We start from the raw sequence: 27,787 nt of genomic DNA, 5'->3' as shown, positions 1-27,787 counted from the left end.
CAGGGAGCGAGGGGAGGTTCCCCGCACCCCACCCCGGCGCCGGGCGGAAGTGCCGGGCCGCGCTTCCGGCCGCGGGGGCCGCCTGGGTAGCCCCGCCCCGCCCCGCCGCGCGGCCTCTTCTGGCGGCCGCTTCCGCCGCCGCCTTCCCCGCGGCCCCGCCTGCGTCTCGCCGCCGCCGCCATCGCCGCCGCCATGAACAAGAAGAAGAAGCCGTTCCTGGGCATGCCCGCGCCCCTGGGCTACGTGCCGGGGCTGGGCCGCGGGTGAGGCCCCGCCCGAGTCCCTGGCCTCCCCCCCCCGGGCCGCCTCCCCCGCTACGGCCTTCCCCGCCCGGCCGCGGCCTTCTCCGGCCCCGCGGCCTCTTCCCCCGGCCGCGGGCTGTGCCCGGCTCCGTGTCCCGCCGCCCATCGCCGTCCCCCCGGGGCGGGCGGTGCCCCGCGGCCCCTGCGCCGCTTTATTAGTTTTCCCCGTTGCGGGCGGTTCGCGCCGCCCTTCAGCCGGGCTTCTCGCGTTTAAACGCCGCCCTGGCGCCGGGGATGAGTTCGGGGGTCCCGTTAAACGCTGTCGGTCGGGAGGGGTGTTGCCACGTAGCCAGGGTTCACACGCTCACATTGTCTGTGCGTGAGGCCTTGTTAAGTGCCGTTAAATGGGGGAGGCTTTGTGCTGGCGGTTAGAGGGTGACATGAGAGGCAGGTCTCAGCGATGCCTGAGCAGCAGGATTTACCCCGTGGTGGTGGGGAGCTGAGTTGTTCTTGGGTGATGCTGAATTTTCACCCTGGTTTACGCTGTGATGATTTGCTTGTGTCTTTACTTTGGGGTGGCTCATCCCTGTGGACAGGGACACATAGGTCCTGCAGGTTGGGCCCTGGAAACTGTCGAGTAGCTGAATATGGGGCTTCTGCACAGCCCCGATCTCTGCCCCCAGCTCGTTTGTATACACCTCACAACCTGTAGCGTGTGCCTCATCTTCTTGCTGCATCCCACCGATAGGCATATTTTAAAAGATAATCCATCTCTGGGTACAAGAGGACGGATGGTAGGGGAGTGAGCAGGACAGCAGGGTTCCAGTATCTTCATAAATAAAGTTATTCCTATAAGAGAATAATTGTTTGCAATGGGCTTTATGAACAGTAGGGCCAAGGACTGAGTAATACACCCCTGTGAACAAAGTGATTTTTTTTTTTATTGTCTGGTTTTAAGTAATTTTAACCAACTCTATGTAGTGTTTGTATTGCTGTGTTCTAAATAGTTGCTACTGATTTATCAACACAGAGCCACCGGTTTCACCACCCGGTCTGATATTGGCCCGGCACGTGATGCCAATGACCCGGTGGATGATCGTCATGCTCCGCCAGGGAAAAGAACTGTTGGGGATCAAATGAAAAAGAATCAGACAGCTGATGATGATGACGAAGATCTGAATGACACCAATTATGATGAGGTGATGTGTTAATCATCCTCCAGGTGTTTTTCCCTAGTGGAAGAGGAGCCCATTAGCTCCTTGCCCTCTTGCTGTGAAACTCTGAATTAGCTGAAGGCCAGAATTTCCTGTAGTCAGCTAACAGCACCTCCTTTTTTGTTTTTTTGTTTGTTTTGGGGATTTTTATTGGGACCCCATTGTACATAATGACATAGTGTTTGCAGATTTTTGTTTTGGCATTCATCCGTATACTGTGGTTTAATTATATATACAGAGCCCTGAGAGTCTTGGGAAGAAATCCATACATAAAATATTAGTTTAAGTACTTTGTGGGGTACATCTTTTATGCTCCTGCAAAAATGGAATCTAAGCTCTTGTCCTTTGACATATGTCTGTCTTTATATGGCCTGTGTAGTCCCTTGTGTTTAAATCCCACTTTGGTTAGTTAACTGTTGTGTTACTCTTTCTGCTTGGCTTCAGAAGTAAAGTTTTGGGGGGTAATGGAAGAAAATGGCTTTTATATACTGTGATCTTGTTTATTGCTTAGTGGAAGGTTTTGCTGTTGAAATGGTGTGGGAGAATAAACACTTATGGTAGAAGAAATCGTTTGTATTAAGGGATGTTTTAGTGTAATGCAGTGTTGCTAGAAATAGTGTGCTCATGCATTTTCTTTATTCTGGATGACTGTTGGCTGTACTAGGTACATAAAAAGAGTTCTAAATTGAGGATTGTTTTATTGTTTATTTTATTCTTAGTTCAATGGGTATGCTGGGAGCCTGTTCTCAAGTGGTCCCTATGAAAAAGATGATGAGGAAGCAGATGCTATTTATGCAGCTTTGGATAAAAGGATGGATGAACGGAGAAAAGAAAGAAGGTAGGATTAGTTGCAGCACTGGCAAGGAGTGTTTTTGAGTTAGTCTGTGTTTTCTAGTTAGTCTGTGTATCAGAGTTTTCTTCTACTTTCATTTTTTCAACTCAAATTTTGACCTATCTGCTGAATGTGTTTTCAGAAGCAGATGCTGGTTTTATTTGTTTTAATGCCTTACCTTAGACACTGCTGCTGTAAAAGCTATGGATATTTGGCACAACTTAACCTGAACAAGTCTTAGTACCTGTTGCCCATTTTCTTCAGCAGTAGATTTGGTTGAATTGCTCCATTGTAATTCATTAGGAAGGTGCTGAGCTGATGTTTCTGACATATTACATATTGCATGACATGCTGGAAACTGCTACAAAAGTCATCTAATGCAGGTGTCTTGTAAACCAGTGTTACTTTTTTTAAAGTTTATTACCTGGTCTACAGGTAAGTTGAGGTTAAAGAGTGAAGTTCATTTGGTTACAAATGTCTGTTTTCGCACTATAATATTGTTTTTTATGATGAGATATTTAATTTGCTGTCATGGTCATGATAGTATAAACTTCAAATAATAATGTGTTTTTATGCCTTACCTCTGATCAAACACACTTTTCTATAGTAACAACACTTTGTTGAAAGACTTGCGCGGTATTACTTTGGGTATAACTTCAGTACCCCTTTTCCTAAGGGAACAACGAGAGAAAGAGGAGATAGAAAAATACCGTATGGAACGACCCAAAATTCAGCAGCAGTTCTCAGACTTGAAAGTAAGGAAAGAATGTTTTCTTAAATGTGACTTCTATCTTTATGATGTATGGGGGATGGATGCATGTTCTGCATTTATTTGCTCAGAGCTTATCTGTTAGCATGCAAACAATTTGTTGTTTGCCCGATTAAAATTACTTTCTGTTGGGAAAAAAACTGTTCTTGGTTTGAAACTATCTCAAGTATCGCAGTATAGTTTTTAGTCAACAGTTGTAGATAGTATAGTTGATAGTGTTCATTTAAATTAAAGTGGTGATGCAACCTGCAGTAAATAAAAAAGCAGTATTATCCTTATCAATAGCTGTATTCAAAATTGTGCTTGGAGCTGACAGAAGTAGGTGCTTTATCAGCTGCTTTGTAGGGGCATGTGAGAATAAAGTGATTCTCTTTGAGCACTTTTCTTGTTGGTATGCAACATAATGGAATCTATGCAAATTTTGGTAATAGGCTTTTGTTTTGTGCTTTATTGTGACTGCTCTAATTAGTTCTCAAGAGGATTTTAAGCTCCCATCTTTGAGGGACTGATAATTTGTTAGTATTAGACTAATAGTTGAGAAGGATCTCTTGAATTTAAATCTTCTATTAAATAAAACGTATCATTAAAACTATCCCCGGCTTCTGTTGTTTAACAGTTAGGAATGTAACATTCAGTGCTACAGGCACTGAGATTAATTTGAGTATTTGTAGCAGTGAGTTTAAAAACAAAAATGGTATGGAATCCCAGCCTGGACGAACACCAAATTCTGATTAAATGCACCTAATTCTTAGGTATGCTAGATTTAAAAAATGAACAATGATCTTTGACCTTAAAGCTTTTAGTGGGTCTATAAGTATTTCAAGAAAAAAAGAAAAGGAATATGAGCAGTTAAAATAAAAGGAACAAGTTTCTAAAATGAATAATGTTGACAACTCATGCTTTTATAGAGGAAGTTAGCAGAAGTCACAGAAGAAGAATGGCTAAGTATTCCGGAGGTTGGTGATGCCAGGAACAAGCGTCAGAGGAATCCTCGTTATGAGAAACTGACTCCTGTACCTGATAGCTTCTTTGCGAAGCATTTACAGTCAGGGGAGAATCACACTTCTGTGGACCCCCGCCAAACGGTGAGCATAAAAGCAAACCTGATGGGGATACGATCCATCCCTTATATGTAAAGGTGAAGGTTAAGCTGTGCCTTTCATTAGTGGCATTTGGGGAAAAAAAGATACATGACCAAAAAGCAGCTGTAGTTTGTGAGCCTGTCAAAAGAATTGCTGGATGTTAAATTCCTGTGCTTGTTTGACTCTTTCTGTGCATTCCCATTGCTAGACAAAACCTGAGGGTGATGGAGAGGGGGAGGAAAAAAAAAGAAATGGATCTCATGCTAAATGTGGAAGAAAATGTTTTTGTGTTTCTCTGGATGTAGGATGGTAATAAGGTGCTTTAGTGAGCATAATCAATGTTTTTGTAATAGCTGAAGATTTTTGCAAACATGGAACAGCAAATAAAGCTCAGCTTCCCCTAATGGCTTGCTCTGCCCAGCAGTTTGTTCTAAAATTGTTTTGTTTTCAACTGATGGTAAGGCTTGTGATTTAGTTCACTACTGTGTGGCCACAGGCTGGTTGTAGAAGAAGCTGCTTGGCACTGAATTGGCACCAGGTGTCTGTGTGACTTCTTAATACATGTTGTTTAAATGTGCTGTTTTTAGATGCTTGTACTCATATCTTTCATTTACTTTCTCATTACATATTTCACTGACTTGATTAAGCTTGTGTAATACCCTATGGATTTGCAACACCTGTAGGAGAATTGTGTTGTGATTCAGGGAAGCCACTGTTCTGCCTGTATTGTCATCGGTACTAGGGAAAATTTCAAAGTACCTGTGGGATTTTGGCATCTATATCCTGTAGTCACGGAATAGGAGCAGATCGGCTAACAGCTTGAATTCTTTTTAAAATCGCAGAAGAAGTTTTGGAACGCATTTTTCTTTTATTTTCAGCAATTTGGTGGCCTGAATACTCCGTATCCAGGGGGCTTGAATACTCCATATCCAGGAGGAATGACACCAGGCTTAATGACACCTGGGACAGGTGAATTAGATATGAGGAAGATTGGCCAAGCGAGGAACACATTGATGGATATGAGGCTAAGCCAGGTAAGGAGGACACTGGAAGGCCAGATTTGTGGCTGGTGTACCCAGAGTTGGCAGTATATGGCTGTTTTTGAGGCCTGGTTTTAGAAAAACCTCTTTTATTCTTTTGGGCATTAGATACAAGAAATATAGTTCAGTTCTGCCTAGAAATAACTTTGCATCCCACCTCCCTGAATCTCGTGTCCTCTACGCTTACAGAATTTCCTGAGAGAGAACTGTTTCCCCTGGATTCTTGGCTGTTACAGGAGAATAAACTGTCATTCCAGAAGTAGACTTTAGACAAATAGCATTAGTAGTTTTGTCATGGGAAGCATATCTTCTGTCATACGTAGGGATATATGTGGGAGAATATGCTCTTGAGAATACTGCTCTTATAGTGTTGTCGGCTTGCATTGCTTTTCTTTGACCCCTTCTCGTCCTCCGAAATCCAAATCTGGCCCAAACTAAAAAGATGGGCTTTAGCTGGCAGGGCTGCAAGGCCTTTTTGTGACTGAAAGCCAAGCAGTGTGTTTTTTGGACTTTGTGTTGCAAAATTCTTGAACCTAGTGTTGTTTTTTAGAAGTGAAAACAAAGCTAATAAGGGCTTGTTTTTTCCTCCTTCCTTGGTTTTGGTAACAGATGAACATCCAGGGGTCTTTTGTATAGCAACAGTGGCTTTTCCTGTCTTTAATGTGTGCGGTGATGCTGTGAGTGGTCATTTCAGTAGTGCTGGCTTGACTTTCCTAGGTGTCGGACTCTGTGAGTGGCCAGACTGTAGTGGATCCAAAAGGATATTTGACAGACTTGAATTCGATGATTCCCACACATGGCGGAGATATCAAGTAAGTTTAAGAAGGATTAGCTGATTTAGCCTTTTAGTAACAGCTGTTTTTCTGCCATACAAATTTATATTTCCATATAAATGGAAATCTGAGTGGATGGTTTTCAGCTAACCTTGAATTCGTAAAAGATGCTAGATGAGTTTTGGAGGATGAATTCTTTTAACATGAGGTATGGCATGTGTTTTCAACTGATTTATTTAGAATCTGACCTGGATGTGTTAATTGTGAGAGTAGTTTCCATTCTGTCCCTGGACTAACATGCCAGACAGTGATGGCCATGTGTGGCTGCCTGCCAGCCAGGAAACAATCTGGTTAATTGTACATTCATACAGCTAATTTAGGCTTGACTGACTGCTGAAAACCTCTGTAACTTGAAGTCTGACACCTATTTGCATAAAGAATTGCTATTTAAGTCAAAGCCATATGTGCAAGTGTTAGTTTAAGTGAAGCTTTAACATCAACACTTGTGCTTATTGGCTTCTAACTGCAAGTGCCCAACTGTAATTCCTAAAAAATCTTACTCAAGTAGTCAGCAGCCTTTGTGACCTTGCTGTGTTAATCTGTATTCTTTGTAAGCTTGTTGTGGTAGTATGTAATGTGTCACCAGCATGGAAAAGTTTGAGGTCTTAGTTACTATCTGAGTGTTGCTGTGAAGAATTGGTTGTAGAGCACTTAATGATTTGGGAGAGTTGTTTGCTAGTGTACTGAAAATTTTCCTGCCTATCTCTCCTCCTTCACTAGTGATATCAAGAAGGCTCGATTGCTCCTGAAATCTGTACGAGAGACCAATCCTCATCATCCGCCAGCCTGGATAGCGTCGGCCCGACTGGAGGAGGTCACTGGCAAACTCCAAGTAGCTCGGAACCTCATCATGAAAGGGACAGAGATGTGCCCCAAGGTCAGAATCGCTTTGTTTCCCTGCTGATCTTTGCGGGTCCTTAGGAAAAGGTTGTGGTTATGAGCAGCATCATCTTTGTTAAGCCTGTGTCAGGTATAGCCTGATACAGTTTTGTTATCTGTAGTATTAAAAGAACATGTTTAGCTAAAGGCTCTAATTTTAAGTTCCTGTTTGTAGTACCTGTTTTGATACAAAGGAAGGCTGTTTCTCTTTCTTGACAGAGTGAAGATGTTTGGTTAGAAGCTGCTCGGTTGCAGCCTGGGGATACAGCCAAGGCTGTTGTGGCCCAAGCTGTCCGTCACCTTCCACAGTCTGTCCGGATATATATAAGAGCAGCAGAGCTGGAGACAGATATCCGTGCAAAGAAACGTGTTCTTAGGAAAGGTGAGAACTTCTGCAAATGAGGAGAACAAAACCTTTAAGTCTACCTCTGCGGGTATTGTACTGTAAATCATTCAGGATGTGCCTGTAAGTTTTAAAAGCGTCGTCTTTTTTCCCTCCTTGGTGAGTGCGCAGTTGTTTGTGTGCCTTAATGATGGAACTTGCTGCTGTTGATTCAAAGACTGGAGTTCATGTAGTATTTTTGAAACTCCTAGGCAGAAAGCTGCTGTTGCCAAGCAATTGTGAAATGCAATTTCATTTACTAAAAACAATTCTAACTTGAACAAAATTAGAGGGATAGAGGAAAGCAATTAAAAGGTGGTGCTGTAAAGGGAAAATGGTGCTCTACGTATCTTCTCATGCTACATTTTGGCAAGGATGTTAGATTTTGTGCTCGAGTTCCAACTTGTCCATAGCTTGGTAGAGACCACAGTGATTTCTGGTAGAGGAGCTTTAGAGGCCTTTGAGTTCTCATATCATTTGTCTGGTGGGCCTTGGGATTTGCTTTAGCATTGTAATTTCTATATTCCTGACAAATAGCTTTTCTCTGTGGTCCTTATGCAAAACCTTGCATCTTTTATCCTATTGCACTTAGGTTTTCCTCTTTTCTGGAATTTATCATTTTTCCAAAACCATATTCTCTTAAAACACTCCTTTGTTGCCCTGAATCCAGGTCTTCCTTGCAGGTTCATAGCATTACTTCTTTGATTACTTGAAGGTATTGTGCCCATATCAGTAGAGTTTAAGTCTTTTATGACTATTGAATTGTATCAATTATTTCTTGTGACTTTAATCTAGACAGGGAAAAGAAAAGAATCTGGATTTAATGCATTTACTGGGTCTATGTGCAGCAGTCCAGTATTAAATGACTTGGCTTCAAAGGGAGTAAATTACCTCCCACCTCCTACTAGTGCATGTAAATTGCTTATCTGTGGTGAAATGACCTCTTTATTGTGTGTCGACATACGGATAGAAGGTTTGCATGTCAGGGTTGCTGGTGTTCTACTTGAACTTGTGAGTTCAGATATTAACTGTGGCGTTGCTTTTTAAATTTTCATTGGCTAAGCGGTGCAGTGCTCCGGAGTGTCACTACTGTTGTGAAACTATTCTTCTGCGAGAAAAATGCTTGAGCAGAAACAGATTTCCGAGTCTGGCTTGTGCAGGAAAGCATCTTGTGCGTTAAGTACTGAGTCAGTTCTTTTGCTTTAAACATTGTGTTTTCTAAGAGAAAACATCTCATGTCAGTTTTCAGAACCATCTATGTAAGTTCTGATACAAAGCTGTTCGTGGAATGGAGTATGTTTTATCATGCTGTTTCTCATGTCGGTATGTTAACAGTCAGCTTCATGGCACTCCTAGACTACCTTGGAAACACCAGAAATCTGATGGCTTGAAAGTGCATGCATGCGCAGCCTTAGATAACAGGCAGTTTAACCCAGTATTTAGCCAAAAGAAAAGAAGGCTGAATGCCAGGTAACATCACTGAAGTGCAGTCTTCCATAATGTACTTTGCTCTTCCATCTGTTGCCTGTGCATATTCCTACCATCCAGCAGAACCTCTAGAGTTTTTAAAGCCTCTCTCTCACTAGAGGGACCGCAAGCTGTGTCTTAAAACACATCTTGAGGTGTTGAAATTGAATGCTGTATCTATGAAAACATGCTCTGTCCTGCTGAGTGGTGCTTTCGGCTCTTGCGGACTGATATAACTCACTTAAAATGCTTCAGAAAAATCTCCTGCTGCTGCAGACTCTGAGGGACAGTTAATGCCCAAATCCTCAGAGCATGCTACTCGTAAATATTCTGTGTATTTCTGTAAAGCTGAGATGTCTCTGAAGTTTGGGCTCAGCAGTGTGTCTTGGCCATTGCAGGAATAATTAAAGGAACACCATTGACTAGAAGCCTGGCTGGTTTCAAAGTATTTTCAGATGCATCTTACCACCCATATTTGTGGTCCTACAGTTATACTTTTATTGAAGAAGGGTGTGTTCTGTTCTCTGTTACTATAGCACACTTCTGTATCATCACCATGGAAACAATGAAACTAATTATGCACGAAGAGTGGTTATCTTTTGTGTACGTTGTGCTAATGAAAGGCTAAAAAAAAGTTTAATTTCTCAATGTCGCTTTAAGATACAAGGTTATGAAAAGGCAGGCTGAGGAAGGCTGCTGGAGTTTAATGTTTCGGGACAGCGCATCTAGGGAAATCTGCTGAGAATGCAGTTTCTGCCAGGAGCAGAAAATGCTTGGACAAGATTAAAGAAGCCTGAAAGACTCTTTGTTAGGTGGAACCCATATTGGATTACTGAGAGAACACTTTGGATTCTGTGGCTTGAGTTGTTAAGGTTGCCCTGCAATACCTTTAAGCAGTGGGTCTTAACTTTTTGGAAAGCTAAACCGAAGCTCGATTGTGAAGGGATGTTTTCAGCCCTTGAGGAACAGGGCTGTTATTGGTTAAAATCAAACATGTTCTTTTTTTCTGAAGGGGGAGACAGCATTATTAGGGTCCCCAATTTTTAAGATCCTGTACTTGCTTTTATGTCTCAAAATGTCAGAGCACATAGGGGTTTTATAAATTTGTGCAATGAGTCCTCTTTGTACAGGATATGTAATATGTCTTAATGTGGTTTCCTGAGATGTGGAAGTTGTAAAGAATGTAAAATTCTTTATTAGAGTACTTAATGCTTGCATATGTGGGGCTGTATACCAGATTGGTATGTACTAAGAAAATGTCTTAGGTAAAATATTGATCAGGGTCCAGAGTTTTCTTTGACCATGCTGAGACTTGAGACTGTTCAGCCAGTTGTTTTACTAGAGAGGGTGCAGTTAGTTTGTACAGGGGAAGGCCTTTGGCTCACCAAACCTGTTTCCAATTGAAATTATTAAGTAAGTTTTTATTTTCTGGTTTTAAGTTCCTATTTGCTGAAGCTCTGTAAGAGATAATGTAGATACTGCTATTAAAAGTATTGGTTCCAGTAGTATTTTAAGCTAGCTTTTTCCAGTTTGTTCTTCTGTCACTGCTAGAGAAGGAAAAAGGTCTTGTTTGGGACAAGTATAGTTCCCACATGTTTCTTTTTCAGGAAACTTCATCTGTATATTTTTTGGTGGGCAAAACTTTTACTGTATTGTCTTTGAAAAATATAGCTCTCTTGGGTAAACTTCTTTATCATGATTCACATAACTATTTTGTTTCTCTAGCCCTTGAGCATGTTCCAAATTCAGTGCGTTTGTGGAAGGCAGCAGTGGAGTTAGAAGAACCTGAGGATGCCAGGATCATGCTGAGTCGGGCTGTGGAGTGCTGTCCGACTAGTGTTGAAGTAAGTTTTTTTTTAAAAAAAGTAAAACCCCCTCATATATAATGCTTTTAGGGTAGTGGTAGACTTTGGAAACAAAACGCTACAGTCAAAAGAATGTGATGAGTAGTGGACTGTATTCTTTTTCTCCTGAGTTAATTGCCTGGTGGTCATTACATCCCTCATTTTCTTGTGTAATTGTTATGTTAGTTATGCCAATAGACTGCTGTGCCTGCAGCAGCCAATTAGCCATGTTTGCATTCATGTTTAGCGCCTTGACAGTTGTGAAAGCAAACATATGTGCAGCTTAGGAAACCTAAAACAATACTATTTGTTTCTGAAACATTGAACCAAAGAATTTTAAGCTCAGCTGTTTGAAAGGTGGTCTGGACAGAAAATATTAGTGCAGCAGCCCAGTGAAGAGAAGATAATATCTGGTAATAATTATGATTTAACTTTAAGGACAGTAGTAAACTCTGCATGTGCTGTTTCTACGTGGGTATTCTGCAGCCTGATTATACTACATGATGAGGACAGTTGCCAACTCGTAGCAAACAGTATAAAGCTTCTTATCTCTTCTGGGCCGACACTGCTGTACTGAGGTGTTGTCATCTCCTTGTTCTAATCTAAAATACATCCTTTGTTGCTCTGCAGCTTTGGCTTGCGCTGGCAAGACTGGAGACTTATGAGAACGCTCGTAAAGTCCTGAACAAAGCCCGTGAGAATATTCCAACGGATCGTCACATCTGGATTACTGCTGCCAAACTGGAGGAAGCCAATGGAAACACTCAGATGGTGGAGAAAATCATTGACAGAGCCATCACATCTCTCAGGGCTAATGGTGTGGAAATCAACAGAGAGCAATGGATACAGGTATTTGGTTGCTTGGTCTCTTTTAGAGACCCAGATGAGCTGAGCATTCTTTAGTTTTGAAGGCTCTTGATACTAGGTATTATGAAACAGTTATTTTGCAGTAGGCTTATCAGTGGAAGTCTGACTCCTGTAAAAATTCAGTGAGCGAGACTGCAGAGTCTGCCGGGGAGGACCAAGTCCATGGCTAAGCGATGCACTGGGGTAGCATTGTGTGTACAGAGCTGAGGAATGCCTGGTTTACTTCCGTCTTGGAAAATAAGCAGCTTCAAGTTGAAGCAGCTGCTGCCTTAAGTAGGATAGAGGCTTTAAGCCCCTAGTGAAGCATTTATGTATTTTTTGCATGTGTCCTTATTGGCTTAAAAGGTATCTGTTTGTCAGACAGTGTGGTAAGAAGCCAATATGAATGTTGCATCTGCAGTAGCCGTAAAATATTCTTAGTCCTTTATCGGCCTGTAGTTCTGAGGCTGTGCAAAATAGTCACAGCTGGCACGTCGAACCGTGTTGTACAGCAACATTTACAAAACACTGCTTTTGCACAGTTTCACGCTGCTATTACAGGTCGTCATCTTTTTGATTTTCTGTACTATGAAAGTTGCAAAAGTAGTTTTGTAGTATTTCGGTCATATCTGAAAGCTGTGATGTTTGAGCTTTCTGAGTTAGTAAGTCACTTGAAAGTCTCTTGCTGTCTACCTGGCTTGATGATCAGGTTAAAAACCTCTCTTTCCTCTTGAATGTGTTCTGTTGCTATGTTCAAGCATAATTGTTTTAACAATTTACTATTTAAATCACTTACAGGGGGTCAAGGTAGCACAGTATTCTTGGCATGCTGCTTGAAAGAGTATTGGTAATGAACGAAGTATTTAATGGATATCCTTCTTAAAATCTAAATGAATTACACCTTTCTTTACAGTACTAAAACAATTAATGGTTATTTTCAACTTATGTAAAAGGAGGAGGAGACCTCTTGTCATCATTGTCTTCGGAAGATCTTTTTTGATGCTAGAATTGTTCCATGAGATCTTTTTAATAAGTTAGAGCAAAGCGTGCTCGGCCTTCCAATAACACTGTATGTCAGGAGAAAGCATTCTTCCATATGGGTTCTAGTGAGAAAGGCTTTGCACCTGTAATTTTCCCTGCTTAGCCCAGACCAGGAAAAGTCAGCAGGGTGGTAAAAAGACGCCTCTCAGGCTGGAAAGGTCATGTGTTGTCACGCTTTCTCTTTCTCAGTGGATGCTGTTGACAAGCTGTGTTTCTCAAACAACTTCTGGCTGTTTCTGTATGTACAGCTACAGCATCTTCAGAGTGGGTGTAGTCTCACTAGTTAGTGCCAAGATACGATTGAGTAATGTTTTTAATATGGTACTGACCCACGGTGTTCCGTATGTTTGCTCTTGAGAGTTGCCGTTGCAGAATCTAATGTCTTTTATACCGATTTCTCAAAAGGAACAATGGTCTACTCTTGTTTCTAGGATGCTGAGGAATGTGATAAAGCTGGAAGTGTGGCCACGTGCCAGGCAATCATGAGAGCTGTCATTGGGATTGGGATTGAGGAAGAAGATAGGAAGCATACCTGGATGGAAGATGCAGACAGTGTATGTCCAGCTGTGCTGTTTTTCTTTGAATTGGGGGAAATGGAGCTGATGCCTGGGAAATGACTTTTTTTTGTCAGTGAAAGTGGATGTGATTGGCCAAATGCAGACAGATGTTGTGCAGATTTGCCTCTTAGGAGGTTGGTGTATTGTGGAGCTTTTCTCAGATCTGGATTTTTTCCTAAGCAAAAAGTTGGTGATTGTGCTGTATTGTTTGCTGCTGTCTTTGTGGTGTCAACAAAGATTGCAGTCTGGTCAAAGGAATTTGGAGTTGAGCTTGAAAGCCCGAAGGCTGTATGTAGCTCAAGAGTTAATGCAAGAGTGGACAGAGGACTTTGTAAAAGTTTTACTAGGCTTTCTTTGCTTTTTGGGAGTAGTTTAAACATGCACTAAAAAGTAAATTATGCTTCAGCAGGAGAAATGTCCATTTCAGCAGCCTTGAATTAGGCTAGCTGCAGAAGGTGGGCGTATGCTGTGGTGCTTATAGTTCTGCCCATAGAAAAATGAAGTGCAAACATTTGAGAGCCTTTACAATGTTTTGATAATTGCTCAAGTTGGCCTGTGTGTGTGTGTCAGTCCCACTGAAAGGCCAGTGATAATTGTGCTCTGATAGAGGTATATTTTATAAAAAAGGAAGCAGGGAGGAATTTTCTAAAACTGATAATTGCTATTCAATTATCTGTAATACCCCAATATATATGTATATATATAAAAATTAGAATTGTTCAGCTCTGTACTGAATTATGCATATGTCATTCTGTCATGCCCTTCACTTCAGTCCAACCCTAAACTAACTTAGTTCTGATCTGTTTTTCTTCAGTGTGTTGCTCATAATGCTTTGGAGTGTGCCCGAGCGATTTACGCTTATGCCTTGCAAGTTTTCCCGAGCAAGAAAAGTGTGTGGTTGCGAGCAGCTTACTTTGAAAAGAACCATGGAACAAGGTAAGTGTACTGCATAATCCTTGGGTGGAGGGGTTCATACTTCTTGTTAGTGTGGTAGATTGGGCAGGTCAAATAGCTACAAGATCAATCATAAAGTTTTATGTTGCACAAGCAGAGTTAGTTCAGTTGGTGAAAGCTTGCTGGTGTTTGTGGATCTGACCTTCATGTGGTCAGAGCATCTCTGACTTCTTTAATGAAGGCTTCTCATCTATGAGAATGGATTTCTAGAAAAATTGGGGAATACAGAGTGACAAATCACCTAGAAATATAGCATGTGTTTCATCTAACTTCCATAAATAAACTATGTGATCACTGAAGCTGTCTGAGCATCTCTGGCATTTTTTTGACTAAACATATTGGGATTATGTATCAGACAGATTCTGAGTTAAGACTGGTGTTACACTGTCTGTGGCTCAGGTTTCTTATTTTAAAGTTTATCATAAAGTTCTGTCAAACACATCTGAAACTTTCTGCCCAAAGTTTCTGTGCAATAGGCCACTTAAGCATGTGGAACTGACCCTATTTGAGCCAACAGGGCTTGTATGTGATTTCTGCCCCCCCCCCCCCCCTTTTTTCTTTCCTTTCTTTTGATCCTGTTTTTGTTTCCTGATGGTGGCTGGCTTTTAAGCCACTTGTTCTGTTTGAGAAGTATGTTTTCTAGAGGATGAAAAAAAATCAGTAAGATTAATTCAGCTTCATGTAATAATTCTGAAAAACTTCCTGTCTCAGTTTCTACTTAGGTTTGTTTAGAAGAATGGCTCTTTCCAAGACAAATGAGATGTTTTTATGTAGGGTCTTTCCACAGAGACTATCAAACAAAGGTGTCTGAACAATGAGCCGTTTGTGGAGCATTGATTTCAGAACTCTTGTGAAAAAAGACCCCACCCTCTCCTTGTTATGAAACAACTTATCAAGGTTTACAATGTTGGACTTTGCAACAATATTTATAACATTGAGTGATAGTGGAAATGGTGTGTGAGAGCTCCCATTTGGCAGTATTTTGAATGATTGTAACTTGCTCTTTCTTGTCTCAGAGAATCCTTGGAGGCTCTTCTGCAGAGAGCTGTTGCTCACTGTCCCAAAGCAGAAGTGCTCTGGCTCATGGGAGCCAAATCAAAGTGGCTGGCAGGAGATGTGCCAGCGGCCAGAAGCATTTTGGCCCTGGCTTTCCAGGTGGGTATTTCAGACTTGTGTGATGGTGTTTAGTATGACTGTTAAAGGTCAGAGAGTAAGCTTTTTCTGTGGATGCTCACCTGATTTCTGCTGCCCCCTAAAATGAGGGGGCATCCACTGTTCTTTGACTATTTTATATGGCAAAATGTTCAAATAGAGGCAAGCTGGAAGCAAGAGTGTATTACTCCCTTTAATAGTGCTACTCCATGTTCCTAAGTTCACAAACCATTAATTTTACTGGGCTCCCACAAACCCTAGTCGTGGTTCAGAATCCCCTTGTGTTGGGTTCTCTTAAAATGCTCATTTGAAAGAGTGGTGGTCTGCTCTAATTAATGAAGTCCCTGCACTATCCATAACCACTAATCCATAGCAGAATGAGGGGAATCATCCACCAGGCACTGAAAGATGGGCAGAGCGATACAGTTCTAGCATTGGGAGTGCAGCCTCAGAAGCTGAGTGGCAGCAGTTATTTGCTCCTGAAGAAGAAGATTAAAGATACTTATTTCCTAAATTTGTTTTTGGCACTTTTTGTTACCATCCTGAAGGCTCCTTGACATGGTTGCCACTGAGATGACTTGTTTTGGAGTAGTGTTCACAGGCCTCAATAGGGAATTCAGGCTTTTATTTATTTATTTTTGCTCAAGGGTAATAAAACAAGGGTCTTGCTGTGACAGACTTTATGATCTTTTTGGTATTTAAACTGGAAGTTCAGAAGATCAAGCATTAATGCTTTTCAACAATTGAGAAGCATCCAACTTCTAAACTGGCATATATCTTTGTGTTGCGCATCTGTTCTGGTGAATTTCTGTAAGCTTCAAAGGTCAAAGAAGTTTGGGAGGAGCTTGAACTGAAAAGAAACTAGTGTGGATTGACAAAGCTCTGATTTCAATTTTAATCTGGATCAAACGAAGGATTAAATCTGCTGTTGATTCATTGTATGCATTTGTCATTTTATGTTCTCTCAGGCCAACCCCAACAGCGAGGAGATCTGGCTGGCTGCCGTGAAGCTTGAGTCAGAAAACAATGAATATGAACGAGCAAGGAGGCTGCTGGCAAAAGCTCGCAGCAGTGCCCCCACGGCAAGGGTAGGGATGTGTGAAGGGTGGAGAGACTGAGACCTCTCTTGGCATGGGGGAGTCCAGGCGGAAGGAGGAGTTCCTTCAGTTATGTGGCCTCAGCGATTGACCGCATGGCTCCCTGCCACTGCCTTTGCAGGCATGTGGCAGCTTTGCTATAGCGCTTCTCCAGCAAATTGCGACACAAAATTAGGGCATCATGGGGAAAAAAGACCAGGATCAAGTGAACGGTTTCAGTTTTTTTGCACAAATGGCAAAAGTCAGGAATTTCCCAGTTTACAGCTGTTTGTAGAATGATCACGTCGCATAAAAGCGTGCCTTGGAAAAAGGAGAGAAAACACTTTCACGGAAAACTCGCTTATGCTTGCTGTGCTAAGGACAATGCTAGTTTGTTGTTTAAAGTTACACTCCTGTGTTTATCTGCAGAGTTGCACCTGGTATAGTAAACTTTGTTGGTTTTCAGCTGTTCATAGAAAACAATTTTAATTTGTCAAAGTAAAAGAGAAAAGATCTGGTTTATGTTGTGAGGAAATGAGGATTTTTTTCTTCAAATTTTTGCTTCATTCTTGTTCTCTTTAAGTCGTCCTTTTCCTCTGTCAGTCAGTGAGCTTCTGCCCAGCTGGGGTAGCTGAGGTTGAATCTCTTGTGAGACTTTATGTCTCTCTTGCTGAGTCATGGGCGGGGGGAGTTTGGGAAAGAGGAGGACAGGGGTCAGAGTAGCTAAATGGCCTTCCGTCTGTAAGTTATTTCTCACAGCTGTAACCTCCATGCCTCATTTGAGTAAAGACATTTGAGGACAGAAAAGTATATTAACTAGTTTGTGATTAGCAGGACATCAGCTGCAACTTAGAGCCATAGGTAAGAAAAAGTGGTCTTGATAGCCTTGGGTGTAGGTTTTCTTGGAGGGAGATCTGGGTGTGCTGATGAAGCTGGCAAGCAAGCTCAAATTTATGTACTTGGATATGTCCTTAAAGCTGTGCTCATTGCACAAATATTATATATCTGTCAACTCTCTGCTAATAGTTTAGATAAAGATTGTCTGATCACACTGTTCCAACTACTTTAATATTTGCATTTACCTATCTCATTGTTATGTTCCCACTGTTGTTTAACCCTGACTTTTTTCTTTTTTTCCTTCAAACTGTAGCAAATCAATAATACTTCAATGAATGTTTGAAACTGAGAACCCTCTGTATTGTCAGAGTAATGGTTTTCCAATGGCTGCTAGTGATAAACAACTCTGGCTTGTTCTTAGGTCTTCATGAAGTCTGTGAAGTTAGAGTGGGTGCTTGGAAACATTGCTGCAGCCCAGGAGCTTTGCGAGGAAGCCCTGAAGCACTATGAGGACTTCCCCAAACTGTGGATGATGAAAGGACAAATAGAGGAACAAAAAGAGCTGGTAGAGAAAGCACGGGAAGCTTATAATCAAGGGGTAAGACGTATGTTATTGCAGATTTGCTTTGCGTTTCTGGTGTGGAGAGATGTCTGTCTTCGAAGCAAAAATGTAGAAGAGCTCTGTTCCAGACTAACTGAAGATATGAATTTTTTATTCTGTTGTGGCAACAATAACGAAGAAATTATTAGGACTTTGAAATAATTAGCAAAAATGTATTTCTTATCCCACTACCTATAGGCAAAATTCACTTTTTTGCTTGAAGGAGTTTGCTGTATGCTGGACTCATCACTGGTAGGAAAAGAAAGCTCATTGCACAGTAATTCTTTAAGACCTGTAAGAACTGACAGTAAAACTCTTAATAGAAAAACCTGTTAATGAGCTCTTGGTTATGCACAGTGAAAGGAAGTGGCCTACGCAGCACTCATGTCTCTCTTAAATGATTATTGGTGTCCTTGCGTGTGAATGCTCCTGAAAATCATCAACTGTGAAAGTAATATGGAAACATGCTCATTGCTGCCAACTGTGGTATCCTGTTGATTGCCTTGGCTTCAAAGGCAATCTTCTCTGCACATTCTGTTGCTGTGCCTGAGTTGTGTAAGAGCCCTCTATCTCCAGACAGAGCACAAACTATGTTAAAGGAGGTGTATTCTTCCTCTTGATACATGGATAGCTCAGTCATACTTGATGTGTTACTTGTTTCTTTTGGGTATGGGACAAACCAGATTTTTGTACTGTTCTGAACCGTAAGATGAACTAGGAGAAATTTGAGTGTTGTAGCCAACTTCATCTCACCTCTTCCAAATTCTCCAGGAAGATGGGGGGTGGGGTGTTTCTTTAGGGATTGTAAGATGTTTGCAAATCTACAGACTGTCTCAGTTTTTCCTTTTTTAAACAGTTGAAGAAATGTCCCCATTCCATACCCCTATGGCTCTTGCTATCCAGGCTGGAGGAGAAAGTTGGGCAGTTGACTAGAGCAAGAGCCATCTTGGAAAAGTCTCGCCTAAAGAATCCAAAGAATCCAGATCTCTGGTGAGTTGTGTGGACATGGACTGAATTTGAGCTATGGGGCCAATGCGTTCTTCAGGTTAACCATTTTACATCTTCCCAGCAATTTGAGCAATTAAGACGATGCCCATCCCAGCATTTCCCCTAGAGTAACAACTTCTTGTGAATCCCAGAAATGCTCTGGTGATCCTTGCTAGTACATGGGTGTTCTAAGGAGTTGGGGACCAGTTATTTCTTTTACTGATAGCTGTAGTGTAGAATGTTTGAAAACCTAGACATCTTTCATTTCTGTTTTAGTCCCTTTCTCAGATTTTTTTGATCTAAGCTATAATAGAATAAAGGTCATAATTATTTATTTTTAAACAGTGAGGAAGACGTCAGTCATCTATATGTAGTCAGAGTATGGGCAGATGTTTGTAATTTCTCATGTCCTTCACGTGACTCATTTGTTTCTACATAATGAATATGATCTCATAAATATTGTCACTGGGTCTCTTCCTTATCAGGTTAGAGTCTGTACGATTAGAATATAGAGCTGGGTTAAAGAATATTGCAAATACTCTGATGGCCAAGGCATTGCAAGAATGTCCTAATTCAGGTAAGCTGGATGTGTGTGTATATTTAAAAAATATATGTAAAATCTCAAGCACAGTTATATTTTCTCAGTAGAGAAAGGTTCATCTTTCTCCAAGATGTCCTTTCTGGCCAGGTCTCAGCATAATATGCTTCAGAGAGGTGTCAGTCATCCTCTTGCAAAGGAAATTTTTAGGGTTTTTGAATAGTCATAGTTGCTTTTGCTGTCTCACACCAGAGAGGTCATGGGTATTGGTGTTGGTTCCATTTTGCTGGAGTATCCAGTGTATTATTGGGTCTGTCTGCAGTTTATTCCCAGGTTTCCTGTGAAACCATCTCAGATATGGGTGGCTTTTCTCTGAAGCTGGCAGAAGTCTGCAAAGGAAGAAGTGCCAAGGTTTAAACTTGACTCCCAAGAGTTTGTAGTTGGGAAGTTCAGTGGAAAAAGGATGGGGTTTTCTGTGTCTCACTGGAGTATAGCTGGCCATGGAAGGCTTCCTGTTGTTGGTCTGCCTGCACTGGTTGCACTACTGATGAGGCCCGTGTGCTTAAAAACTCGCATGACAGCAAATCTCAGTCACAGTCCTGATTAGCGGAGCATGTAACACAAATGTTTAGTCCTGCTTTCTGATTATTTTAACTCCTTTAGAACAGGGCAAATAGGTCATATAATCTAAATCAATTGGTTCAAACCAGCAGTGGAAACATTTGCCTCTTGGGATGGGAGGAGAGAGTGCATGACACTTCCTTGTTTTTTGGCAGAACTGTTGGAAGGCTTAATTATTTAAACATGTTGATGTCTTTGGAAAGAAGGTGTTGCATTATTACTAAACACAGTCTTCTGTAGGCAAGCCTGTCTAGTTTGCCTTCAGGCTGGGTTTCGAAAGGTGTTTAATTGGCAGGTGCTGAAGCTCTAGTGAAATAATTGGGAATCGAGTGAGTTTTAGGATTTGATATACTCATTCCAGGCTGCTCACTGTGAGAGTGGGTCAACAAAGCAACATGACACAAGCCCCATTTCTTGCGAATCGCCTAGCCTAACATTTAATGTGTTTGCCACCACAGGCCTTGTTACAGAATCTGCCTGTTGCTATGGAAATAAGCAGCAGGATCTCAGTTTTTGTTTAAATAAAATAGCTTCCAACTCTATCTTAAAATTCTATAAACCAAAATAAATGCCTGCTGGAATTAGCAGGCTAGGCACCTACAATCATGTAAACCAGAGACTTTCATTGCTGAATTGCTGTTGATTGCCAAATTGATTTCCAATTGCTTGTGCCTGATTTAGGCAGACTGTACAAAGAATGAAGCTGAAATACAAATGATGTTTGTGTTCTCAGCTGGCCTGAAAATAGAGGCCTCAAAAATGTGATTTGACTGTCTATGAAAAGAGCAAATTCTGAAGGCAAGGAGGAGAGAGTTCTGGTCCAGTCTGTCACTGCAGTCATCAAAGCTTGTGTGTATTCTCATGGTGCTGTTTATGGGAAGTGAGAGTGCTTGATGGAGTTCTGGCAGATGCAAGCTTTCAGGCTTGGCTTTGAAGTGATAAGCAAGTATTGTTGGCTGACGTGAGAAGCTGAAGATTTCATGCTCCTCTGAGCATATTTCCTTTTTGGCTTTTGGCAATGAAAGGAACTAGGGATTAAGCCCAGCTTTCCTGGACCTACTCTTGACTGCTCTCTCCTTCATCATCTGTGTGGAGAGCCAGCATCAATAAGACCATGGTGCTCTTTGGCACCTTTAAAACTGTTTCCAAATGGTGTACTTTGCACCTTTTGGGACGACATCTGCCGCTGTAGTTTCCCATTCAGACAAATTGGTATCTTTCACTTTTTATATCCTGGTTTACCCTCCATTGTTCTGCTGCTTGTAATGTCTTATCGGAAAGTCATAAGCTCTGGGTTGCTGTCTGCTAGCATAGGGAATACAGAAGCTGCAGGAAGGCTATGGCACAGAAACATTCAGAACTGAAGGTCCACTGTGGTGGAAGCAGTAGCTATAAAAGTTCAGGAGCACTGAATGAAACATCCATGCAGAAAGAGTGCTTGGGGGTGAGATTGGAGCAGGGGGATTACGTAACTGTTAGGATGGGGGCAGCAATGCTGCTTGTTTTAGAGAGCACTGGCCTGATAACAGGGTGGGGAGGTTAATCTCTGAAATAACAGTCTTCCTCCTGGACTTGTTTAAGGAATCCTGTGGTCAGAGGCAATTTTCCTTGAAGCACGACCACAAAGAAAGACCAAGAGTGTGGATGCTCTGAAGAAGTGTGAACATGACCCACATGTCCTGCTGGCGGTGGCCAAGTGAGTTCCCAAGCTTAATGCAGTAAAAAAACCTGTTTTTGTGTGGCTGCATCTATGATGAAATATTGCACTCAAGCAAGACCATGTGATTCTGACTGCAGCAGTGCTAATAACTTCAAAGCAAGTAGCAGCTCTTGAGCTGCTTTCTAGTAACTGTGTGAATCTGCTCCTCTCCCTTGATTCAAAACCAGAGATCTCCACCTGCCCTCAAGCTGTTGTGGTGGGTCTGGGACTGCAGCAGAGATAGCAATACATTCTCACTGAGTCCTTTTCCAGGATTGGCTGTTTGCACTCTATGAAAACTGTTACCTTCGTGTCCCTTGGATGGCACTTGAGCATGCTTTCAGATGAGCTAGAATTGCTTAACTTCTATGGGCTCCGTTTTAAGTATTTGTGAAAATGGGGACAATTTTTGCTGGTTATTGTCCAGTTTTTGTGGTTGACAGAGTGTATTCCTGGTCTGCTGTCTCCCTACCCTAATATCTTTCAGTGTTTCTTTTTCTTGTTTTTAATTCTGAGCTATAGTAATGTGCTGTTCTAGTCTTCTCCTTTCCTAAATTTCTGCTATGTCAGTTTTTTCCTCCCCAGTTTTGTCCCTTCCTGGAATGCAGACTAGTAGTTATGCTGTAGTTTGCTTCTAAACGGGAAGACAGTCTACTAGGAATTGTCCTGTTGCCTAGACCAAGTTGTGAGGCTTCCAGTGATGAAAAACTATCATTAGAATTGACTCATGCCATACCCTGTCTGATCTGATATGTAAAGGGCTATAAAACAATATCAGAAAAAGAATTACTTTTCCTTTGTGAACGGCAGAAGAGGTTAATGCAAGAAGCATGTTGCCCAATTCTTTCACAACTCTCTTTTAATAAGCCAAAGAAAACTGTAGGATACACTCCAGTGACTGCAACACTGGGTTCTGCCAGCTCATGACAGCTGACTTGTTCAGCTTTAGCTGCAAGTGAGAAAAATGTTAACTTTTGCTTTATTGAAACTGATTCCGGGCACCTTCCGATGCCACCTCAGTTTAGCAGCTAATCCCAGCACAAACAGTTTCCACCTCCCATCAAGACTTGCATGTAGGTACAGTGATACATGGTCTGTCACACATGAAAAACTTTTTGTTAAAAATAAGTTTCTGTAAATGGCTACTACCTGCAGGTGTTTAGCCTTTCTGCTATCATTGTTCATGCTCTTTTAAATCACAGTTTATTTAACACCGAACAATCAAGAGTATTATAGGGCTTAAAAACAATCACATAAGCTGTATAATTTTATGGCTGGCTAAGCTCTTTATGAGGGATGGCTGTCTTACTTGATAAAGACCTTACTAGTTCAGATGAACTCTTTTAATGTGAAGGAATGAAACTATTGACTCAGCTGGTTGATTACTGGGGAGAAATTTCTGCACTCACAAGTACTTTTTGAAGTGGCAACAGCCAGGCTGGGGTTTGAATACAGAATCTGTGCTTGCCTTTCCTTGTAAAAAGTGAGCCTCGCAGGATGGGTCCGTTCCCTTAGAGCTCAGTAACTTAGTGCATGTGAACATGTGACTCCAGGCTTTTTAAGCAGACTTGTATAAAAGTTTCCACTGTGTAGAAGTTATTTAATTGTTAAATGCTAAAGCCAACTTAAAATACTAAGAATTTGGAAGAGGGGGAAAAGATATAGGTATAGGATGCTGTCTCTTTCTACACCAAATCTGAAACAGCAGTACTGAGCAGATGAGTTAGCAAAGATTGAGCTTAAAGAACAATACTTCCCTTCTCTGGAATGTCTGTCTCTTCCTTTGGCTGGGGCTAACTTAATCTGTTAGATTGGATGGAGAATAAAGTGGTAGTAATAGATGTCCCTTTTAGTTCTCTAATGTCTCCTCTCTTCCCAGAGGATAGGACAGTTGGCAGATGTCTACAAAAATCTGCTGTTTCCCTCTTGGGAGAGCCAAGAACTTAAATATGTGTAGGATCTTTGAGCGCTCAGAGATTGCTGTGTTTCTCTAAAGAGGAAATTTGGCTTCTAACTTTTGCTTTTCTCAAAAGGTTATTCTGGAGTGAGCGTAAAATAACTAAGGCCCGAGAATGGTTCCACCGAACAGTGAAGATAGATTCTGACCTGGGAGATGCCTGGGCTTTCTTTTACAAGTTTGAGCTCCAGCATGGCACAGAGGTGAGTGTGTATCTGGGAAAAGGGCTGGGGTGCTCTTCCCCCAGCACAGACAGGGGTGGGGGAAAGTAGCAGGAATCCCTTCCTGAAGTTGGTTAGTCAGTCCTGGGAATTGCTGCAACGCTGGGCTGAGGCCATTGCTTCCGCTACCTGTGTGGCTCCAAGATCAGGAGGCGAAGGCCGTCACGCCTGGTCATGAACGAACATGAACAGGCACGTGTGGTGTCGTCAGCTGAATTGCCTTTCAGGCTGCTTTGCTGTCCACAGTCATGCTAGTTCCTGCAAAAATGTATGAAATCAATCTTCCTTCTGTAAGACACAAGCCTTCTGGTAGGAGAAGACTTTCCTGTAATTGTGATGCTGCATCTGTGTAACTAGTCCTCTTTCTTTACAAGTTTCACGTATGGGTTGCATGTGAACACAGCCATCAGAACAGTGTGTTCTAATCTCTTATGGTGGTTTTTACTGCCCTGTGTTACTGAAATGATGGGAGCGTTTATCTTCTGACTTCAGAGACACCTCTCACTTGACATATCTCATGCAGTGGTATCACAAAGGAAGTTTCTGCTACAGTTTCTTTGGTGTAGCCAAGACTTGCTTGACTGTAACTGGGCCAGTTTGTTCAGCAAGGCAGGACAGTTGCTGCCACTGATCTTTAACTCAGGCTTCCATGTTCCCTTAAAACAAAAACAAAAACCCCAAAAGCTTTAGATGAGTTTACTTTAGGAGGGGATTGTTAACTTTTTGGCTCTATGCTGGAACAAACTAGGGCATTAAGAGACTTGTAAACTATTGTTCTCTTTCTTGTAGGAACAACAAGAGGAGGTGAAGAAACGCTGTGAGAATGCTGAACCCCGCCATGGAGAGCTCTGGTGTGATGTCTCCAAGGATATAGAGAACTGGCAGAAAAAGATTGGAGAGATTCTCGTACTTGTGGCAGCCAAACTTAAAAATACTTTCTAGAGTATGCTGACTCGGCTGCATCAGTATCTCTGTAGGACTAGTCTGTCTGCTTACCTGCTTTCAGTGCATTTGCCCTTAGAGTGGACAGATTTTAGAAGACAAGAGATTGGTGGCAGTACAAAAGATCTTTTTTTTTCCAAAAGAAAAAGGTCTGTTTCCTTCTCATCTTCCTGATGTAGTGCTCTTGGCTCACACAGTGCAGTCATCAGCTATGCGCAGCACAAATGCATCTAAATTCTCTCTGAACATTGCTGCTGGGGCAAATGTAGGAGAGTTGAGTGGTTTTGCTCGATTGGCATTTTCATTTTGATGCCTGAATCCCCTCTGTAAATATGAGCCTTAATTATTGCTTGTTTGTTTCCTGATGTTTAGCAATTCCTCTGGTTTCTTCCTTAGCATGAAGTGCCCATCCTGCCACCCTTTGTGCAGTTTCTTTGGTGCTTGGCCCATCTGATGCTGGTTCTTTGTCAGCAGATCTGTTTCTTTGCTATTTAAATACACCAAATTTACTCTGAAGAAATGTGTGGAGGTCTGCTGGGGAGGAGGCCAGGCAGCTGAGGAGAGTGGCTGAGGTGACCCTTTTCTTGGCCACAAGTCTGATTTGACTTTGTCTCCTCTGCTGGCAAGCTGCAACACAACTCAGACTTCCTTAAACCTGAGCAGATGAAGCACTTTGTGAAATTTAAGAGCATATTTTTAAAGACCTTTTTCTCAGCATTTTTTTAATGTATATAGTATAACCTTATTCTTTTAGGTGTCTGATTTCATTAAGCACAGTAGTATTTTAAAGTAACAAGGCAAAATATAATAACCCCCTAAGGCCCTTTTGAAGGAGTTAACCTTTCATTAGAGCCATTGAGAGACTGCATTTTTAAGGTTGTAACTGTTTTCAGTCTGGATATTTGGGATGACTCTTCAAGTGCATATGGAAAAAAGCAAATTCATTGGAGGAAGAGCTTTGTGTTTAGGACCCTTTATCAGCTGTCTTAAGTCTTTTTTATACTTGTGATCTGTATTATTTTGACCCAAAGAGCCTGACTTTCTTGTGATCATTCTTTCAATGAAAAAGCTGTAAGATGTCTTATATATTAGGATCTAGCAAAAGTATTCAGGTCTGTGTATGTGTGTTATATAGTGTATTTAGTTGAAGAAAACCTTATCACTCACCTGGAAAATGTGTATAAAATACAGTTTGTTTTTGTTTCCTTAAGTTCTCTTTGAATGTGGTCTTGCACTTTGACTCTTACTGGGAAGAGTGGGTCTGACAGCAGAAACTTGTGAACTTACCAGGCTCCTACCACTCTGTACAAAGATGTTGGGAATATATCTGCCAGGGGTGGTTGCACCAAGTTTTTTCTACATCCTTTTGCCAAAAGTAACGTCATATTTGAGAAGCCCACGTCTTAAAACCGAAGTAGAAATGGTTGGCCTTGAAGCAAAAGCCAGTTTTCTTTTGGATTTATAACTGAAACTCTTGTACTCTCTTGCATAGCTGGTGAAAATGTGTGAAGCTGCATTTTCATTAAGGATGTAGATCACAGATACTCTGTGGACTTGCAGTTTTCCAAAGGTGAGAGAGGTGTTGGGAGTGGAGAGACTCTTGTGCAGAGGTTTTATGGTTTGGTATCTTGGTTCACTGTTGTCCTGTATGTGGACTCATGCAGGGAGGAGGGGGGGTTTCAGAGAAGAGAATGGAGACATCAGTCTGTTGTGCTGCGAAGGAGGACTTGGTGGACATGTGGGAGAAAAAATGTTGAAAAATAATTGTTCTCCATCTGTACACTCCTTCATCAGCCCATTTTGCTTCTGCATAGCTTTTACTTTGCCTCCATAGCGTCGTCTCTGTAAGTTCTCAGACACAGAAGCTGTGTCCCACTGGTTTGGGAAGTGATTATGGCATTCCAGGTGCTGTGGCACTCTATATACCGTCTGCACTCGGTTTTCCCAAGCTCTTCACTATAAATTCCTGTGCCCTGCAGCAAGACTGCCCAGTGGTGCCCCTCTTTTGCTGGTGTGGATTTAGGGTGGGGAAGGATGGCCAGAACTGCAGAGACACGGTTCTTTTTCCTGGAGAAACTCCCACGTTGTGGAGAGTGTTTGGAGCGTCTCACTCGAGCCAAATGCCCACTGGTCAGGATCTGTCTTTTCCGTGCCCCTTGCTCAGGTGGCAGCACCCGGCATCTGTTAAGGATTTGTTGGGCAGAGGCTCCCCGAAGTGCACAGGGATTGGGATGATGCGAGGGAAGAACTTGCTGAGGAGTTTTTCATGGTCTGTGACAGGAGAGAATGTCTTCCAGCGCTGTGCTGTGCACTGAGATGAGTCGAAAGACCTGGGCAAGGGGAACTGTACCAGATGGCTATTTGCTTCCTTGCAGCACCAAACTCCTTTTGCCACCTGCCCTTTTTATCTTTGCCCTTTTCCTTCCTGTGGCCCAGGATTATTAGATTCCTTTTTTAGATAAGAGATCATCAATCTTGCAACCTTTTAATGCTTGTAGATGTCTTCACATTTTTAATGGATTATGGCACCTATAAACTTTCTCTGTGTATAGAGCTCAATAAACAAGCAGTATGGGTCCTGTGTTCAGTGGTGTGTTCTTGTTTGCTGTGGTTGCTGCTTCGCATGGTGCAACAGTCCCCTTTTTCAGATGCCTCCTACTTGTTCACGTTTGCCAAGTTAGGAAAAGTTGGGTTATCCAAGTGTTTGAATTGTCTTGCTAAAACACACGTGTGCTTCACTTTCCAGTGGAACCTCATTGCTGTTTGGATGATTTTCATTGTATTCTGTACGAAAGTGATTAAAACTTGGAGTCAGGGCACTGTTTTCTGTGTCCTCTGTGCCAGTGTCGAGGTGCCTGCTCAAAATCCCGCTTGTGCAGAGGGGAAATGGGAATTTTTGTTTGGAAGTATGGGATCTCAGTGGTGTGCAGCATGTATGGTATTTGAGGGATCTTGCGCTGGATTCTTATAAATGGATGAACTGAAGTGACTGACTTGAGGCATGGCATGCCTCAGCAGTGCTAAGCGGGGTTAGTAGCAGTTTCTGAAAGTGAATCTAAACTGAAAATGGTTAAAATGCACGCTAACAGAAATCGAAACTCACGGTGGCCTGGGATCCCGGGCTCTGGAGCGCTCTGTGCGGAGCAGAACGCCGCAGCGGCAATGCTCCTGCAC

General features: G+C 42.0%; 1 protein-coding gene across 1 annotated transcript; it reads left to right on the top strand.

Moving 5' to 3' along the window:
* The first annotated feature begins 49 nt into the window (after positions 1-49).
* PRPF6 (pre-mRNA processing factor 6) lies at positions 50-27,196 on the top strand. The gene is made up of 21 exons (XM_064521632.1): positions 50-263; positions 1,273-1,441; positions 2,176-2,294; positions 2,965-3,043; positions 3,966-4,142; positions 5,018-5,173; positions 5,897-5,991; positions 6,733-6,889; positions 7,111-7,273; positions 10,466-10,584; positions 11,215-11,433; positions 12,903-13,025; positions 13,843-13,964; positions 14,999-15,137; positions 16,103-16,222; positions 17,469-17,645; positions 18,505-18,638; positions 19,121-19,212; positions 21,376-21,490; positions 23,527-23,653; positions 24,461-27,196. The coding sequence occupies exons 1-21, from the start codon at positions 193-195 to the stop codon at positions 24,611-24,613; spliced, it is 2,826 nt and encodes a 941-aa protein (XP_064377702.1). The 5' UTR covers positions 50-192; the 3' UTR covers positions 24,614-27,196.
* The last annotated feature ends 591 nt before the right edge of the window (positions 27,197-27,787 follow it).

Source organism: Dromaius novaehollandiae, chromosome 16 (genome assembly GCF_036370855.1).
Source record: "Dromaius novaehollandiae isolate bDroNov1 chromosome 16, bDroNov1.hap1, whole genome shotgun sequence".
Lineage (NCBI taxonomy): Eukaryota > Metazoa > Chordata > Aves > Casuariiformes > Dromaiidae > Dromaius > Dromaius novaehollandiae.
The sequence above is the reverse complement of the archived record's forward strand: the minus strand, read 5'-3'. Positions and strand labels throughout refer to the sequence as shown.

Bases quoted from the DNA above. Each gene is read 5' to 3' on its own strand.
- PRPF6 (XM_064521632.1), top strand. From the start codon at position 193: ATGAACAAGAAGAAGAAGCCGTTCCTGGGCATGCCCGCGCCCCTGGGC. The intron at 1,442-2,175 runs GTGATGTGTTAA...TTTTATTCTTAG, and splicing joins ATGACACCAATTATGATGAG to TTCAATGGGTATGCTGGGAG. The intron at 18,639-19,120 runs GTGAGTTGTGTG...CTTCCTTATCAG, and splicing joins CCAAAGAATCCAGATCTCTG to GTTAGAGTCTGTACGATTAG.